Genomic DNA, 17,086 nt, shown 5'->3' on the forward strand with positions numbered 1-17,086 from the left:
ATTGCTTCCACTTATACAGCGCCTGGAGGGACTGGACGTTCAACTGCCGCGTATTTTCTCTAGGGGGCTATCCTCGTTCTGTCTGCGAGCAAGTGTCGTCTACAAGAGAAACTTCGAGAACAGCTAGACAAAGTTTTTACTTGTCGTACCCACATCTATGCGAGAAGAAGTTTTGCATGCATGTCACGATGAGCCGACGTCTGGACACATGGGCGTGAGCCGTACAGTCGCTATGATTCGTCTGAAATACTACTGGCCCAAGTTATTAGCCTCAGTGCAGCACTACGTCAAGACTTGTCGCGAGTGTCAAAGGCGCAAGACTCCATCCGTTAAACCGGCCGGCCTCCTCCAGCCAATAGAGCCAAAAAAAGGCCCATTCCAACAAGTCGGTATGGACCTCCTTGGACCCTTCCCAACATCATCTTTGGGCAAAAAGTGGATAGTTGTGGCCACGGACTATCTGACCCGTTACGCAGAAACTGATTCCCTGTACAATGCAACGGCTGTCGAACTTGCAAAATTCTTTGTCCACAATATCGTGCTCAGGCATGGCGCTTCCGCAGTTGTTATTACCGATCGTGGAACGGCCTTTACTGCGGACCTAATGAAATGCTTGTTGCAAATGACACATACTGATCATAGGAAAACTACGGCGTACCACCCTCAAACGGTTTAACTGAACGCCTTAACAGAACACTGACCGACATGCTTTCGATGTATGTCGACGTTGAACATAGGCTGTGGGACGAAATTTTGCCATACATCACCTTCGCATATAATACGGCCGTTCAGGAAACAACACGAGTCACCCCGTTTGAACTTGTATTCGGCCGAGCAGTAACCACAACTTTCGATGCTATGTTGCCGTTAGATGAAGAAAACCATAACTCATCTGACCTAGATGATTTCTTGCAACGAGCCGAGGAGGCACGACAGATGGCAAGGTACCGAATACGCCGCCAACAACGCATCGACTCCAGCCGGTACAACCAGCGCCGTAGTGAAGCTCATTACCAGCCCGGTGACAAGGTGTGGGTATGGACCCCAGTGCGACGCCGTGGACTATCTGAAAAGCTTCTGTGCCGATACTTCGGCCCTTACGAAATACTTTGTCGTATAAGCGACGTCACTTACGAAGTGAAATCCGCAGGACACGAGAGCCCAAGACGGCGCAACTCCACCGAAGTTGTGCATGTTGTCCGCATGAAACCCTACCAGGAGAGGTCATGAACAACAACAACAAAAAAAAAAAAAAAACAGTGAGAGCCCACAGGAACCCCTACTTCCTCTCACGCATCAGGCCGATGCGGCAAGGAGGGGGATAATGCCACGACAAACTTGGTGACATTCAAGTTGCACGCCCTTTGCATTGGGCACTGTGCACGCCGTACAGTGGTGTTGTTCAGCAACAACAGGAAGCGATCTTCGTGGCACGGGCAGCCAGTTGGACCCGGCTCGCATGCGGCACGCGCACGAGGTGTCACGCGAGAAGAAGAGGAAGACGGTTCGAGCCCAGTTGGAGAACGCGACTGCCGCGGATTCCTGCATGACCGTAGTAACTTTTACTTGTGGGCACAAGTTCGCCTTTAATAAATATCCTTGTTTTACTAACATCGTTACAATATACCGGAAAGTGTGTAAAGTAGCCGTGGACACGCCACATTGCATCGCTTTGCACTCCTCTGAATATAAAATATCTAGGATTGTTTCCTAATAGACAATGTCCGTCGACAGCATCCAGTGGCCGATGCAGAGTTTGTTACTTTTAACGTTCAAACATTGCCCCCAACCCCAATCCTCAAAGAATTCAAGGAGCACATCTGATTTCAAGTTTTAAGGGTGCTTACACCTATTTTTCAAAATTTAAGAACCTTCAAGGATTTCAAGAAGGTGCAACAACCCTGATGGAGCCAGGCAAGATGGGTGCACTTGAATAAGTAGGAGCCAGTACTAACCTGTGGCAGGTGAAACAGACCCTCAAGGGCAGGGGCACAGGGGGTTCGAGGTCGTGCCGCCGTCCCCGGACTGGGCGTGCACGCTTGCTGCTTCCAGGCAGTGCAATGTGACAGGACAGCTCGTGTGGGAGCTCAAACTGCTGCGCATTGAGCAGCGAAGCAGCTGCCACAAGCGTGTGCAGCGCACTGCTGCTGTCGCCTGTTCGGGAGCTGCTGCCTGAGGCCATCACAGTGCACCGGTGGCAGATCCACTCGCCCGAGGGCAGGCTCTCTTCGTCCAAGGGAGGGTCACTGCCAGCATCATACAATTCTTAAGCAACTGATCTTAGCGAGAAGCTAAACATGGTCATTCATCTTGAACTATACTGAGCAGTGGTGTAGCGAGGAGCTTTTGTCGGGGGGAGGGGAAGGGAGCTTGACTGTAGACGGTGAGGGGGGCTGGCTGGGCAGGCCGCAGACTAACAGAAATCTTTCTTTCTTTGGGGGGGGGGGGCAGTGTATTACCTCCTGGTTATGCCACTAAGTGAAACTAATCACGGCGAGTAACACAAATAGACACACCTTTTATGCTTCTGTTTATGCCTTCTCATCTTGATGAGAAGGCATAAACTACTAACTGGTTTATTGTTGATGAAACGTTAACCTTATGTTGGCTGCAGTATATTGAGCATGTGAATTTGCTGTGCTTTGCTTGACTCAGCGCAGTTCGAAATGAATTGAAACAGTGTTTCCTCTGAGCTTCACTGCCTGTAAATGCGGGGAGAGAAAGGAACGCTTTGTCGCCCATGATCAGCTTCAATCAGTCCAAAATACAGTATAACAACAGCACAATCTGATTTACCGAAAGAGTAGATCAAGGTTACTGAAGAGCTACAATGCAGTACAAGCATGCATTATGAACTCAAATGCTTAGCATTTCACACCAGTTCTGTGCTGAATGTGCCTACCCACTCGTGTGGCGAGATCCTTCAACGTTACTACATCACAATGCCCAGAAGGTCAATATCACAAATTCAATTCCCATTTTCTGTTGCTGCATTCTGATGGGAACAAGGTGCAAGAAATGCTGCCATCCCAGCATGCATCGTGCACTACTACTATCCGACTTTTTTTTGAAATATATTGAATGTTGGAAAGCACGACCCAGGGATCGTTCTACCACTAAAAACCGTGTTAGAAAAGAAAAAGATATCACAATGGTTTGGCAATAGCAAATGTTGCATGGTGCAAGCTACCCTCATAGCAGCAGACGCTCAGTCGATCAGCGGTAGGATGGCGTCCAACTTAAATCGAAGCCCCCCTTTCCCGCACACGGGTGCTGCCGCTGTAACGCCGTCTTTGCTGGAGAGGTTAAAAAAGAACACGCAGTCTGTCGCATGCATTTTCGGCATCGACCGTCGCTACGTCATCTGTGCCATTTTAATGCCAGAGAAGGCGGTTAAAATCCCTGCAGCTCCTGGTCCGACGACAGAAAGCATGCGCCCCATCATCGAGAGTCTCACTGGCACTGCAGGTGGAACGTGGCTGGACAGCGGTCGCAGCAGATCAGGTCTCCACCTTCTTTGCAGCTGTCGCAGCAGTCGTGGTTGACGGCGCGGCCCGCGGGACGGTGGCAGCGCACGGGCGGCTTGCGGCGCTCCTCCTCGCTCGCAGGGGGAGCGATCAGCGCCTGGATTTGCTGCGCGCACCAAACGGTCAGCAAAACACCCGGCGTACGGCATCTCCCAATCTATACTTACGGGCATCAGGCCCCCTGACGTGTTCAGGTCGTACTCGATAGTAGCCATCGTAGCGGACGAGCGGTGCTTATTTACGAGCCCCGCTTCTCTACTTGTCTCTGGGCGCCATGACACCCCCACCCTAAGGACGCCGCCATTGGTGGCCGTTGTTGCCAAAAGGAGTTGTTGGAAATCCGTTAGTATCCGTTAGCTTTCCACATAGAGTTTCATATTAGTACAACTAGAGGAAAATCTGGCGCTGCGAGCGTTCAACTACAACTATGGAGGATGAGGACGCACCCCCAGCACTAGACAGCAAACTGCTGAACATGTGGAGCAGAAAGAGTAATCTGGAGAAAAGACTCAAAGCACAAAGATGGAACAGGAATATCCGGCGCGAACTAGCCAGACTCAACAAAGAAATAGAAACATATGCGATTAAGCTCAACGAGCAAAATTGGTACAGCAAGTGCGATGAGATGGAAGCCAATATGAGTCTCTCCAAAACATGGAGCCTTCTCAGACATCTAATCGACCCTAGTAAATCAAAAATGCAAGCTAGTACAAACCAGGTGAGAGCGAGGCATGGCTTTGTTGGCACAGATGACGAGCTCATTAGCGAGCTCCAAGAGACATATCTTGGAAAAACAGAGAGCGAGGTGTTTAGAGACTACGATCGAGGGACCTCCCAATCCAGATCTCGATGCTCCCATCACCACGACAGAGGTTAGAGCAGAGATTAATAACCTCAGAAAGAGGTCGGCCCCCGGCCCGGACGGGATAACAAACACAGCTCTTAGGAATCTAGACGATGAGTCCATCATTGCATTAACCAAATTCATGAACCAGGTGTGGGAGAAAGCTAGGAGAACTCCCAAAAACATGGAAACAGGCGGACGTAGTCTTTATTCCCAAGCCAGGCAAAGTACCCGGCTTGAACAACATGCGACCAATCTCCCTCACCTCGTGTGTAGGGAAATTGATGGAGCATGTTGTTCAAACGAGACTAACCAGGTACATATGGAGGAGAATGATCTGGCCGCATGAAATGGTTGGATTCAGGCCAGGGCTCAGTACACAAGATGTCATGCTCAGAAGCATGATATCCTTGACCGATACGACTCAACTGACACCAGGGCGATCCTAGGTCTCGACCTCACCAAGGCATTTGACAACGTTAGCCATAAGGCTATCTTGGTAGGCCTCGAAGAGGTAGGTGTGGGACACAGGGTATATGCATACGTCAAAGACTTTCTGTCACAGAGGGAGGCGAATACAAAATTTCTGGATGTAAAATCCCCTCCCATCACACTTGGGAGCAAGGGAACCCCGCAAGGGTCAGTGCTCTCACCCTTCCTATCCAACATAGCGATGATGTCGAGGGGTCTCCCGGCCGGCGGAACTCAATAAGATTAAATCGATTAAATTTAGCATGTACGCGGATGATATCAACATCTGGGTTAACAGTGGGAGTGACGCAGCCATCGAACTTAAACTACAGATAGCGGCGAATATGGTACAAGAGTATACGGCCAGCAGAGGCTTGGCGTGCTCGCCACAGAAATCGGAGCTGTTAATCATTGAGCCAAAACATCAAGGGAGACACGCTGGAAGCAGCAGACCCATCGATGTTTTCGTAAACGGAAATGAGGTTCCCAAGGTTGAGCAAATAAGAATTCTGGGCATGTATATCCAGAGAAATGGATGCAACCTCACGACAATCAAAAAGCTAGAATGATACGCGGCGCAGGTCACGGGGATCTTTAGGAGAATTTCTCTCAAAGGCAGGGGCCTCAAAGAGAACAGCCTCCTCAGACTCATGCAAGCCTTCATTACCAGCCGTATAGCGCGTATGCGTGCCAAACCGTATCTTGTGTTTAGACGAGAAGAAAGGGATAAAATAGATGCGATCATTAGGAAGACCGTTAAGAGAGCCCTAGGGCTCCCAGACTCGACCTCGACAGACCTCCTCCTCAAAATGGGGGTTCACAACACGCTAGTTGAACTCACTGAGGCAGTACGAGTGTGTCAGTTGGAAAGATTAGGCCAGTCTAAAACAGGGAGAAAAATCATGGAATGGGTATGAATTCAATGTGACAGGGGTGCCCCGACTGAGAAGAAAGACATTCCGTTGGACGTGCGTAAGCGCTTCCGAATCGCCCCCCTACCTAAAAATATGCATCCTATCTACAACAAAGAGAGGAGAGCTCACAGGCTCTAGTAAATAAACTTAAAAACACACCGGCGCATAAAGTAGCGTACGTGGACTCCGCTTGCGGCAGAGACGGGGCTGCGGTATCGACGGTGGTTGATGGCGACGGGTGCGTTAAGATTATTATAGCGTGCTCCACATGCACGAGGGACGCCTGCACAGCCGAGGAGGTTGCAGTAGCGCTCGCTTGTGCGGGTACAAAAGCGGGAGTAATATTATGCGATAACAAATTAGCTATCCGAAATTTTAACAAAGGGAGAATCTCGGAAGAAGCCCTCCACATTCTACTCAAAAACCCTCCCAGGAGGGACATAACCTTTATTTGGGTACCGGCCCATGAAGAAGTCCCAGGCAACGAAGCCGCTCACGAGCTCGCCCGAGCACTCTACCACCGGGCAACTCTAGAGCAGCCAGTTCCAGGGATAAAAGATAGCATATGATCACGCACAGGGAAATTGTCGATCACTACACAGCCGAAAGAAGAATCTTTCCGCCTCCGCATCGGTCTCTCTCTCTGGAGGACGCTCGCATTTGGCGACGCCTACAGGGAAACAATTATACATCACCACATTGGATCTACTTAACACAGACGAGGGACTATAACGACGCCCTCTGCAAAATTTGTAAGCAAAAAGGTACGCTAGACCATATTTGCAACTTTCACGGCCTATGGGCGTCTTGCGCTGGAGTTTGAGGTATAGTAGCGGCGCCTGGTGGCGGCGCGGGAAACGACATCTGGGTCGTACCAGCTTGGGTCGTATTGAGCCCTGGCTGTGGCGAAGCACGTTTCTAGGCCGAGTTTTGCGTCGATTCGCACTTTTTTCTGCCCTGTTGCGAGTGCGAAAAGGCTCGTCACTTCTCACAGACCACGTCGACCACGCTGCGAGCTGGTCGCAGCCTATAGTTTAACGAAAACGGACTCTCCGTGTGCCGTGGGACGTAATGCTGGAAGCAGAAGGAATCGGCGACGCCGATCCGGAGAGACCTAGCTCAGCATCGAAAAAGCGTCACCGTCGATACTGATGCGTCGTGGGCTCCCATATGAACAAGAAGGCCTGAATCCCAACATCCGATTCTATCGTTTCCCTTCAAGGCCTCACGAAGCGGAGCGTCGGGCGCGCTGTATAACTGCAGTTCGTCGCGCTGGGTAAGCGAAACTTCGCGCCATGCTGACTGCTTCACCTGTCTTGAAGCTTGCTTGATTATAGATCTGCGTTCTAAAATTCGGTCTTTTGCACCTACAGTCCCGACGGCAGACCGACATAGCAGCAGGCATGGCTGGTGATTCACGATTCGAAACCCGGCCACAGCGACAATTAAAATTCGACCGGTGCGAAGTGGTGAAGTGCCCAGGTGTGTGCAAATGACCACAAATGGCCGGGTTGATTCGGTGATAATTCACTACCCCACTACGAGCAGCACAGGTTAGAGAGTTAAATGTGCTCATACTTGACCTCAAACCAGCATGTTGAGGCAGCGCAGCAAGATAGTATTGATTACAGCAGATCGATTTTCGAGCGTTGTGCATTAAAAGCTACATCAAGCGAGCAGCGCACGAGCTCGCGCTGCGCGATTCGCACGTACGTGCGAGCTCATATATGCGTTGCATCAGTTATTACCAGTTACTAAAAGGGACAGATGACCGCTACTACAACGCAGGCCTAACTACTTGTTTAGCGGCATGCAGTCAACAAAGATTGCAGGAGACCCGCCGTTTCGCGGCATGTCGAAAGACCGCTGCCGTCGCAGCGCGTACGATCGTGCGCTCGAGCAGTTCGTACATCGCGGCATGCTGAAAGACCGCTGCCGTCGCGGCGCGTACCGTCGTGTGCTCGAGCAGTTCCGTACACATGATGTCTGCTTATCGCTGCTGTGGATTCATTTATAGCAAGCATTTCCTCGCGTTTGTGCGCCTGAATCTAGCAGCGTGCAAACCTTACCTGAAGTTCCACTTCGTACGCGACTCGCTTCACTTCCGATTGACACCGCGCTAAAACTTCGCCGCTTAATTCTTGAACGGCATACACGTATTCGGCACTGCATAATTTCTTGCCTTTACGCAGCGTGCCACTCCTGAAAAAATCTTCGGCGCCCGATATTCGCTGCAGGCCGTGATACAACACAACCGAAAGTGGCGGGTCCATATTGTAAACGTGCTTTCCGAAGCAGACGACCGAGCTTGGTACGACCCATTTTAGGACAGAGGGCGCTTTTTAGCACCTTTTTCGCAGCGCCCCCTGGGCAATGCAAGAGCCCCATAGGGGGCGCCACCTTAAATCCAACATGGCTGTCCGAGAGATTAAGAACTAGAGCAGGTCGGTGCAGTGCTGCGGTCGTCTTGCTCAGTGACATGTTTCGCGTCGTCATGTTGAAATGTCTCTTCAATTTACACGCCCGCTGTCGTTAGCCTGCGTAATGGCTCACATTGGGCGAGCAGAACGCAGGATTCGAAGCCTGCTTGAAGGCGAGGAAGTCCTAAACGCTTGTCATCTTGTGTACTGCGGCATAAAAGCGTGCACGCGTCGACGTCTGTGCTGTTGAAGGCCTTTGCATACAAACTTCGCGGCTTCGAAGCAAACCACGCGAGCTGCGGTTTCAGTTTTACCGCGACGGTGGTGTTAAGAGAAGTGACCGTGCTTTCTATTTGTTATTCTATTATTTTGACCTCTTTGAACGGGTACCATGAGCTTTTATACGGTGTGGTGCTCTCTGCAAGTTGTTACTTGGACCGCTTGAATAAGCCGCCGTGTCGAGAAAAAAAACCTTCCTGGTGTCGCGCGACCGAAGTCCTTAACATCGACGGCGTGAAAAACAGCCCTAAAGCAGTGTTTCGTGTGCGAAAATTTGTTGTCTAGTTATCCCTGCCTGTGTTCACAAAGCTGGATGTTGAACACGAGAAGTAAACAAAAAACCACATCTGACCGCTTTTGCGAGCTAATACGATAACCGTTCACCCTTGTAATTTAGTTATTGCGCTTTATGCGGGCTGTGCAAGCTACAGTCTTGCGGTAGTTTTACAGCCTGCGTGAGTCCTACTGCGTCTTGCCTATAGACAGATCAAGCGATACATAGTCGATATTTACCGGTTCGCGGCAATGCTCGCTTCCTTCTTCCAGTTATCTTTAAAAAATAATATACACGTAGATCAGCTGAGGGTTCGCTACGCGAACACTGCACAGTAGTTTAACGTTTGTTGGACTAGAATTTGTTAGCTTACGAGTGCAGTCATGCGCGCCTGTGCACACGTTGCAGCCGCGCATCGAAGTGGCAGACGAGGTACGAATTCCAGGTCCCTCTACGCCTACGTCACTTTGCTTCGATGCACAAATGAGAAACTCATCTCTCTGTTCGAAAATGGTGGAATGTCAAGCCGGCGTTGCAGAGCACGAATGCATGAACGAGAACAAGAAATTTTGAAGCAGGTACAAGGTTTCACGGAGAATGTTTGCGCTCCAACGTAGCCGCAAAGACATGAGTGGCAAGAACGCAAGCATCAATCATCCTACAACACATTTGAGTTAAGATTGCGCATTATTTCTTTCCCTGCACATAATATAGTGCTATGCCTGCGTTTTTATGGAGGTGCGTCTATTCGCGATTTCAAGTGCTCGGAATCGTCACTCATCTGTCGTATTCCAAAAAAAGTCCTCCGGCGTGAAGTGCGCATCGCAAACCTTCATCGCTTCTGTGACAGCTTTGCCTATCCGCAGCTTAATAATCAATTTCTTCCTCATGGACGCAGCCGGTGGGAATGAGTGAAGGCTCACATCGCCTACCGCGTAACTACCGCTCGGCACCCATTACGGCACGCAGCAAATACGGTTACTTCTATGTTTGCTCATTCTGAGCATGTTAAGTGTCCTTCAGTATCCCACTGGGGCTTTGAACGCGTTAAAATTAACATCAACCAAAATTGAAGGAAAAGCGTACACAACACCAATATATACGCTACCCGAACGGGCGGCAGCCAGCGGCGAGTATAATCTTTCGATTGTTTCCGGCCACCGCCGCACAGCGGCGCCACCATACGTGAAAGTTGCGAATAATATGGGAGTGTGCTGGCTCCCCAGGGGCCAAGGGAAACATTGACAGTAGAGAAGCCTGGGAGCCCTTGCTCCAGAGCGAGGCTGAGGACGACCAGCGTCGAGCAATCCGCCTGGCCGTTGAGGCCGTGAAGACTCACCGTCCTCAACGCGCGGGGACTGCTTCGTCCTCCCCCCCTACCTACGTGTAGGTTAAGAGGCGGGCACCCCAGCTCGGTGGAACAATAAAGTTTTCAATCAATCAACCATCATGGGCATGATCATGGGAATGATTGAGAAGTATACAAGCTACGAATTGGCATTCTGTTGACTGACAAACTAGTCTACAGGTATTTTTTCGCAGTTTTGGTTTCGCTCCAAGCGCAATTGCTATAACCTGCAGTGGGACAGTGCAACGCAAAGCTCTCTGCCATAGAGTTTCTAAATAAATACCCTAGAGGGAAATGTGGCGCTAGTGTCTACGGGGGTTCTCATGAGCGTTGCGTCCATAGAGTTTCTCGATACTAATATGAAACTCTATGAGTTTCTCACTATAATACCTAGAGGGAAATCTGGCGCCACCGTCTTGGGAGTTTCTTAAGGCCTTTTTGTACGACAAATAGACGCACGCTCATTTTAGTACCATTTTTGCAGCGCCCCCTGGGCAATGCAAGAGCCCCATGCGTTTTCTCACCTTTTCTCAGCTAACGCATGCGCAGCGACCACGGAGCCCTCGGGGGCTTGCTGCATGTGGCTATGCGTTTCCTTTCAGACTCTAAAACCGAGTGGTGTCTGTGTCCCTTCTTGTGCTGTCATGTGTGCGCACCTTTTCCTTGTAGCCACCTGGACCAGATGACAGCAATTTTAGACAGGAATCTCTCTAGTCTTCACTGACCGTTCATTTTCTTAGCGTCGTGTGATCGCGCCTCGCTGCTGCGTGGGTATGGTCATTGCTGTTTATCGCTGCCAGTCTCTCGTAGAACGAAATCCGTTCGTCTTTGTTGCGGTCCATTGAGAATCCCTCGGGACAGTCGGTCGCCACCGCGGACATGCCCGGATCACTTCGGCTGGCCGTTGTGTGCTCCAGCAACCAAAACCGAAGCATGGAAGCTCACGCATTCTTGAGGTGTGTAGTTGGCGCTGCTCCGCCCTGTCGCGGCGCTGGTTATCAGTTCGTGCTTTTCACCGAGCCGCATAACGGAACTACCATAGTACTGAGCCTATCGTGGCTGTGGTGAAGGGAACAACGCAAAACCCTGACGTAAGGAAAGAAAATCTAGAACATGCGAGGTGCGAATGAATGACATCCGGGTCGCGTTGGACGCGGGTCGCATACCTGTATGACAGAAGAGGTGTATTCACTGCAGACCTCGTAATCATGTAATCGTAAGCAGTGGCTTATCCGCGCAGACTGAGCCGTTCATCACCGGACTTGTTCATATGCTTAATTATGCTAAAGCATAATTAAGAACCGACCTAGAGTGCAGAATTTTTCGTTTAGTTTTATTTTTCATATAAATGGGGTGGATTCCATGGCTGACGTCTGTATACATTACTGCTGGGAGAAAAACAATTTCATATGCAGTGTACTTAGAAACATCCATTCGTTTTAGAAGTTCACTGGATATAAATCATTACCCTTAAAAATAGCAGAAAAAGTGGCACTGCTATGTGGCCTCATAATGCCACTGCTAGTAAGCACCTATATGTGTCTGTCTTTCGGTGCTTTTGACACATTACTTGCATAACAACCAACCCCAAAACGCAGGTCTAATCGGTAATGTCCTGAGATGTATGTAGCAAAATTGCTGTTTTTGCTAGTGCTTATGATGTTATGGTATCTTGGCATGCACAATTGTAGATGCACTGCTGCAGGCAGATATAATTGTTTTAAAGACCTAACTCCATTTTCGGCCATTACTAAATGTATGGTGGTGAAATTAAACAAGATGCTCACCACAAAAGGTTTAGTAAGGTTAACAGTTTTGTAGGGCTCCCACATGGGAGCCTTGTTCACAAATTAAAGTTATTTGCGAACAAGGCTCGTGTGTGAGAGCTAACCGTTTTGTGGTCAGTGTCTCGTTTTCTTTCACCATGCTCCATCCTGACCTGTCAGGATTCCGTCGCACCCACAATTTTATGTTAAATCTATGCTGTGTTAATCTATGACAATAACATGTTCGGTGCTTTATATGCTACTAGAAGTCCATGGCCAGTGTGAAAAGAGTGCAAATGGAGTCTGAGCATGCTGGAAGCAATGATGCTAGTGTCGGGTTGTGTTCCAGCTGTCGAACATCAACTTCGTTTCTTGTTTTCAGTTTGACATTAATCTGTGACTTCACACTGGTGGACCTCCACGTATGTTTTGCCTGTCATCTTTTTTCGGCTGGTAATGTTCTTCAACGTTGTGCCTCTAGAATGGCTTTTAAGGACCCCCACAATGTGAACCACAATTGGTACCATTTGGCATGTGCAGTAATTGTGCAGTCTCGATTGAAATGTAGTATGTGGAAATCATCTGCAAACAGCACCATTGTATAAATATTGTCCACCTGTAAAGCCTGTTTCATGTGCGAGCAAGCCCAATGCTTTTAAAAAAAATTCTGCCCCCTTGTTTACAGAAGGCTTTAAGATGCCCCCATTTGACTCCTGATACCGCTCCAGTTGCTCAGGTCTTTTTGGTATCGTGAGGTTTCAAATTTTAATGATCAGCAGTAAAGAACAAATCACGCTACAATGAGAAACAAAAGAATACTGGTCAGAACGACAAGTAATATTACAGACTAATGAGGAGTCTGCTTTGCAAAACAGTTCCTACCCAAAAACTACCACATTTAACCTGGTGCACAGCTGCAGTCTTTGCTTTCGTAAATGATGCACACTATCTTTTGTCAAAGCCCCAATACACATTGTGACGCGCAGCTGAAACTTGCACACCATGATTGGGGTCATGAGCTGTTGCTTCCTGGGCATTAACCTAGGAATTTTGGTTATACGAGATGTTATGTGATCCAGGTCTGCTACTGGAGAATACTAAGTAAGGAGTATTTCATCCAAGGCTTAGCATGGTTAACGAAGAAAGAATAATATTATGATTGCTGGGCACTTTTGTTGCAACACAAACTTGGTGCTCATTCTGGGAAATGATAAGTATGAGCAGCTGAGATAGATAAAACGAAGTAAACAAAGACTACAGACAGCTTGTCTGACTCTGTATGTAAAGAGTCCCTGTACATTTCTCCTGTAGACAAGAGTTCTGTATACAATGTACTCTATCACTGATTTTATGTTCTTAACATTGTGCCAAGCAGGATAATGTGCAACAAAGCTTCACACCAACTTGCCTAAACAGTTTTTCTGGTGCAAGCTCTTAGTTTGTACATTTGTAAATACCGCCAGTGCTAGCGAATTGTTACAATGTGCTGCCATATACAACACTGTGCTCTTACTGGTTAGCGGATATTATTCAGGGGGAAATCTACGGGGCTTGTACACAGTTGACCTTGATGAAAAGCAGGTGATATGTATGACATGATGAAAAATGCAGCTGGAGCTGCAGTGACAGACCTTGCAACAGCTATTTTCATCAGCCTGTTCATGTCAACTGCAGAATGAAGGCATCTTCCTGTGATCTCCAGTTACCCGTGTCTCGTGTCAGCCAATTCCAACTTTTGCCATCTTGGAAAAAACCGCTAACAAACAGCACCACGTTAACAAAGGCAAAAATCTTAGTGCCGACTTGCAGCTCAAACTCCTGTTGACAAAACGCACGCATAAAAAAAAGAAGCCAATACAAGGAAGTAGTCTACACAAAACTTTCCAATAGTATAAGCATACCGCCTTTCTACAGACGCATGTGACAGCATCAGGACAACATGCTGTCACCAAGTGCAAACAACAATCTTCCTTTAAGCGTAACACTGGGCACAATTAAAATTTTCACTTGCAAGTCGAAGCCATATCTATCTTTTGTCTTCTTTCCTGGTGGTGCTGTCTTATGCAAAAAAGAGGTGAGGCATGCAGACAGGACACAAAGTAGAGAAGTGGGCAACACGAACGCAGACTATCAACTGAAGGGAGCACTGAGGCAAAAAAAGAAAGGGGACACAAAACTCATCTGCGCAAGCTCAGGAATGGTATCACCACGTGTCAGTCGGGTACATGTGCCGGTCTACATGAGGATAACTGTTAAGGCACTTAATCTCCTCCTTATGTAGCGTAATCGAAGGCTGACTCACGCACACACTTCCACCTTTATAGATATGCCATGCCTCTACCATAAGACGCGTATCTTCATTCTTATGTACCATATCGCGCATTCATCTTACTCTGGCGCGCAGTTACAATCTTGGCAATGTAGGGAAAGACGAGAAGGCGATCCACCGGCTACCGACCTTTTATGTTCCATTAGCCTCTGATTGATACACCGCCCTGTTTGCCCTACGTAGAACTGGCCACAGCTAAGCGGAATCTTGTAAACCACATCCATACGACAGTCAGTAAAGCTGTTGTTCTTATTGTGCTTCACTGGACAAATATCTGTTCTTTTCTTGCCTTTTACTTGCTCCTTTTTCCTCTGTATGGTGGCGCATATCTTACCTAGCTTATTGGGAGCAGTGAAAGCAACATTAACATCATATCTACTTGCAACTTTTTTAAGCCTGTGTGACACTGAATGAATGTACGGAGTTGCCACTACTCTTTTTTTGCTATTACTGCTTTCTGTAATCACGTCCGTCCCCTTCGAAACCGACTTCTTTAGGCGCTCAGCCACAGTGGCCACTGCTACACTAGGATAACCTGCTTCTAATAGGCGCCGGACCTGTGCATTAAAACTGGTGCTAATTTTGTGCATGCAGGATCTGGTGTAACTGGTGTAGATTGTAGATCTGGTGTCGATTGTAACTGCACCCCAGAGTTAGATGAATGTGCGATATTGTACAGGCATGGCATATCTATAATGGTGGAAGTGCGTGCGTGAGTCAGCCTTCGATTACTTTACATAAGGAAGAGATTAAGTGCCTTAACAGTTATCTCTCACGTAGACTGGCACATGTACCCGACTGACACGTGGTGATACAATTCCTGAGCTTGCGCAGATGAGTTTTGTGTCCTCTTTCTTTTTTCGCCTCAGTGCACTCTTCAGTTGATAGTCTGCGTTCGTGTTGCCCACTTCTCTACTTTGTGTCCTGTCTGCATGCCTCACCTCTTTTTTGCATAATGAATCCTTACCAACTAGCTCAGTTTTCTGTCGTGGTGCTGTCTATTCGCATTTTTTTTTCAAAGATCATGAATCGACAACCCGACTAGCTAATGACAACATTAGAAGGGTTAACTGCTGGGCTAGTTGGTGATCTTGCATACTGAAAAGATTTTGCGCCAAAAAACACCACACACAAGAAAGACGACGACACCACGGGCGCTTGGTGTCGTCGACAACACCAAGCGCCCGTGGTGTTGTCGTCTTTCTTGTGTGTGGTGTTTTTTGGCGCAAAATCTTTTCAGTATGTAATGACAACATGCATGCATATTTCCTACTCGTAACGCCACCTCATCCTCTGCCATCTGCATTGTGTTGCACAAGTCGGCCAGCACCTAACTGCTCTATGCATTGCACTTCTTTCTTTTAATCTCGCCTGTAATATCAGCTACTTTTCTCCCTAATCCATGCTGCCATTCCTGTGCCACTTAACAGCTATGCTTTGCAGTAGCTGCAGCGTGCCGTACCATGGTTGATCCACCGGTGCATGTGTATTATTGGCAGCACCTGTGCCCAAATTTTTTGTTGCACTAGTTATTTAGGCAAAGAGGGTAGTGAATCTGTTCTGCATTTAGGTCACACTAAATGGGGCTCTGTCAGTTCAGCGTGGCAGGGCTGCTGCTTGTTTGGTCATGTTTCTTGTTCTCATGAAGTTCTTGTTCTCACAATTTTAAGTAACCAAGAGTAATTGAAGCCTCCACCATTTCTTTTTAGCTTCTCATAGATGTGAGCCAAACAAGATCGTAGGTTGCAGGAGCATGGAAGCTTGAAGTAATGAACAGTGGTCAAGTGAGGGACGTTGCTGGAGCCGTTTCAACAAGGGTATTTGTCTTTATCAGAAAAAAAAACTGCTTTTTAGCAGCATTCATATATATCACTCGTCTGGATGACGGGATCCTGGTCATCAGAAAGAAATTTACTGGAAAATAAAAAGGGGTTGGAGCATGTACTGCAGGCATTAACAAGTCACGACCGGCAGCTTACCACTATCTTTGAAAAGTGTACAGCCATTGCAGCATTCTACCATTACTAACATGTGGGACAGAAATTCAGAGTTTAGCAATGATGCTTGAGAAGTTAAGGACCACACAATGAGCAACGGACCCAAAAAATGTTAGCTGTAACCTTGAGAAACAGAAAGGCAGCAGTGTGGATTAGAGAGCAAACGGGGGGGCAGCTGATATTCTAGTTGGCATTAGGATAAAAAGATGGAGCTGGGCAGGCCATGTGATACGTAGTGCAGATAACCGATGGTCTATTAGTGTTATGTCTTTCTGACCTTTGTCTGCTGTTGTATTGTGCATGTCATAGAGTTATGTGGGTGCCAAGGGAAAGGTAGTGCAGTTGACTGCATAGATCTATGGAGCATGATGAAATAAGAAAATTTGCAGGCCTTAGATGGAATCGGCCAGTGCTAGACAATGATAATTGGAAATTGCTGGGAGAGGCCATCGTCCTGAAGCAGTCATATATAGGGTCTTTCACTTCACTTACGCCAAAATTTAAATACATGCAAATGCTATGTAGCTGGACAGAACTAAGGTAATGTTGTTGGTCATTGCTTGGAGATACTGAGATTATCTTTTGCAATCTGCATAATTAGATAATTAGTCTTAATCAGTTAATGAACTTCTCAATTTTTATAATTAGATGAAAAGCATCAAGGAGAAAATTGTAGAGCAACATGAGAAACTCCTGATAGAGCTTTCTGTTGCTCAATACATGCTACATAAGTGTTTTTCCAAGCATGAAAGAAGCCCACAAATACACGCAAAGTGCCTTGAGCGGCCAATCGCATGGCAATTTTGCGCTTATTCATGGGCTTCTTTTATGCTTAGAAAAACACTTATGTAGTATGTGTTGAGCAACAGAAAGCTGTATCGGGAGTTTCTCATTTGCTGTATCATTTCCTCATTGAC

The 17,086-nt window shown here is 47.7% G+C and overlaps 2 protein-coding genes across 6 annotated transcripts in view; one reads left to right on the forward strand and one right to left on the reverse strand.

Annotated features, from left to right (window-relative positions):
• Positions 1-3,855, reverse strand: part of LOC126536989 (PHD finger protein 12) — a 199,353-nt gene extending 195,498 nt beyond the window's left edge. Inside the window, exons 1-3 of one of the 4 annotated variants that reach the window (XM_055073153.2) lie at positions 3,695-3,855; positions 3,458-3,624; positions 1,956-2,246 (exon numbers count right to left, since the gene is read on the reverse strand). In XM_055073153.2, coding sequence (XP_054929128.1) covers positions 1,956-2,246; positions 3,458-3,624; positions 3,695-3,742 — 506 coding nt within the window. In that variant the 5' untranslated portion in view covers positions 3,743-3,855. The other 3 variants (XM_055073156.2, XM_050184074.3, XM_055073158.2) reach the window with 3 other exon arrangements.
• A 6,761-nt stretch (positions 3,856-10,616) lies between these two features.
• Positions 10,617-17,086, forward strand: part of Ssu72 (Ssu72 CTD phosphatase) — a 64,716-nt gene continuing 58,246 nt past the window's right edge. The window contains exons 1-2 of one of the 2 annotated variants that reach the window (XM_055073164.2): positions 11,001-11,033; positions 12,226-12,296. In XM_055073164.2, coding sequence (XP_054929139.1) covers positions 12,268-12,296 — 29 coding nt within the window. In that variant the 5' untranslated portion in view covers positions 11,001-11,033; positions 12,226-12,267. Of the gene's footprint in view, positions 11,034-12,225; positions 12,297-17,086 lie in introns of both variants that reach the window. The other variant, XM_050184150.3, reaches the window with a different exon arrangement.

The sequence above is a fragment of the Dermacentor andersoni genome, chromosome 3 (genome assembly GCF_023375885.2).
Source record: "Dermacentor andersoni chromosome 3, qqDerAnde1_hic_scaffold, whole genome shotgun sequence".
Lineage (NCBI taxonomy): Eukaryota > Metazoa > Arthropoda > Arachnida > Ixodida > Ixodidae > Dermacentor > Dermacentor andersoni.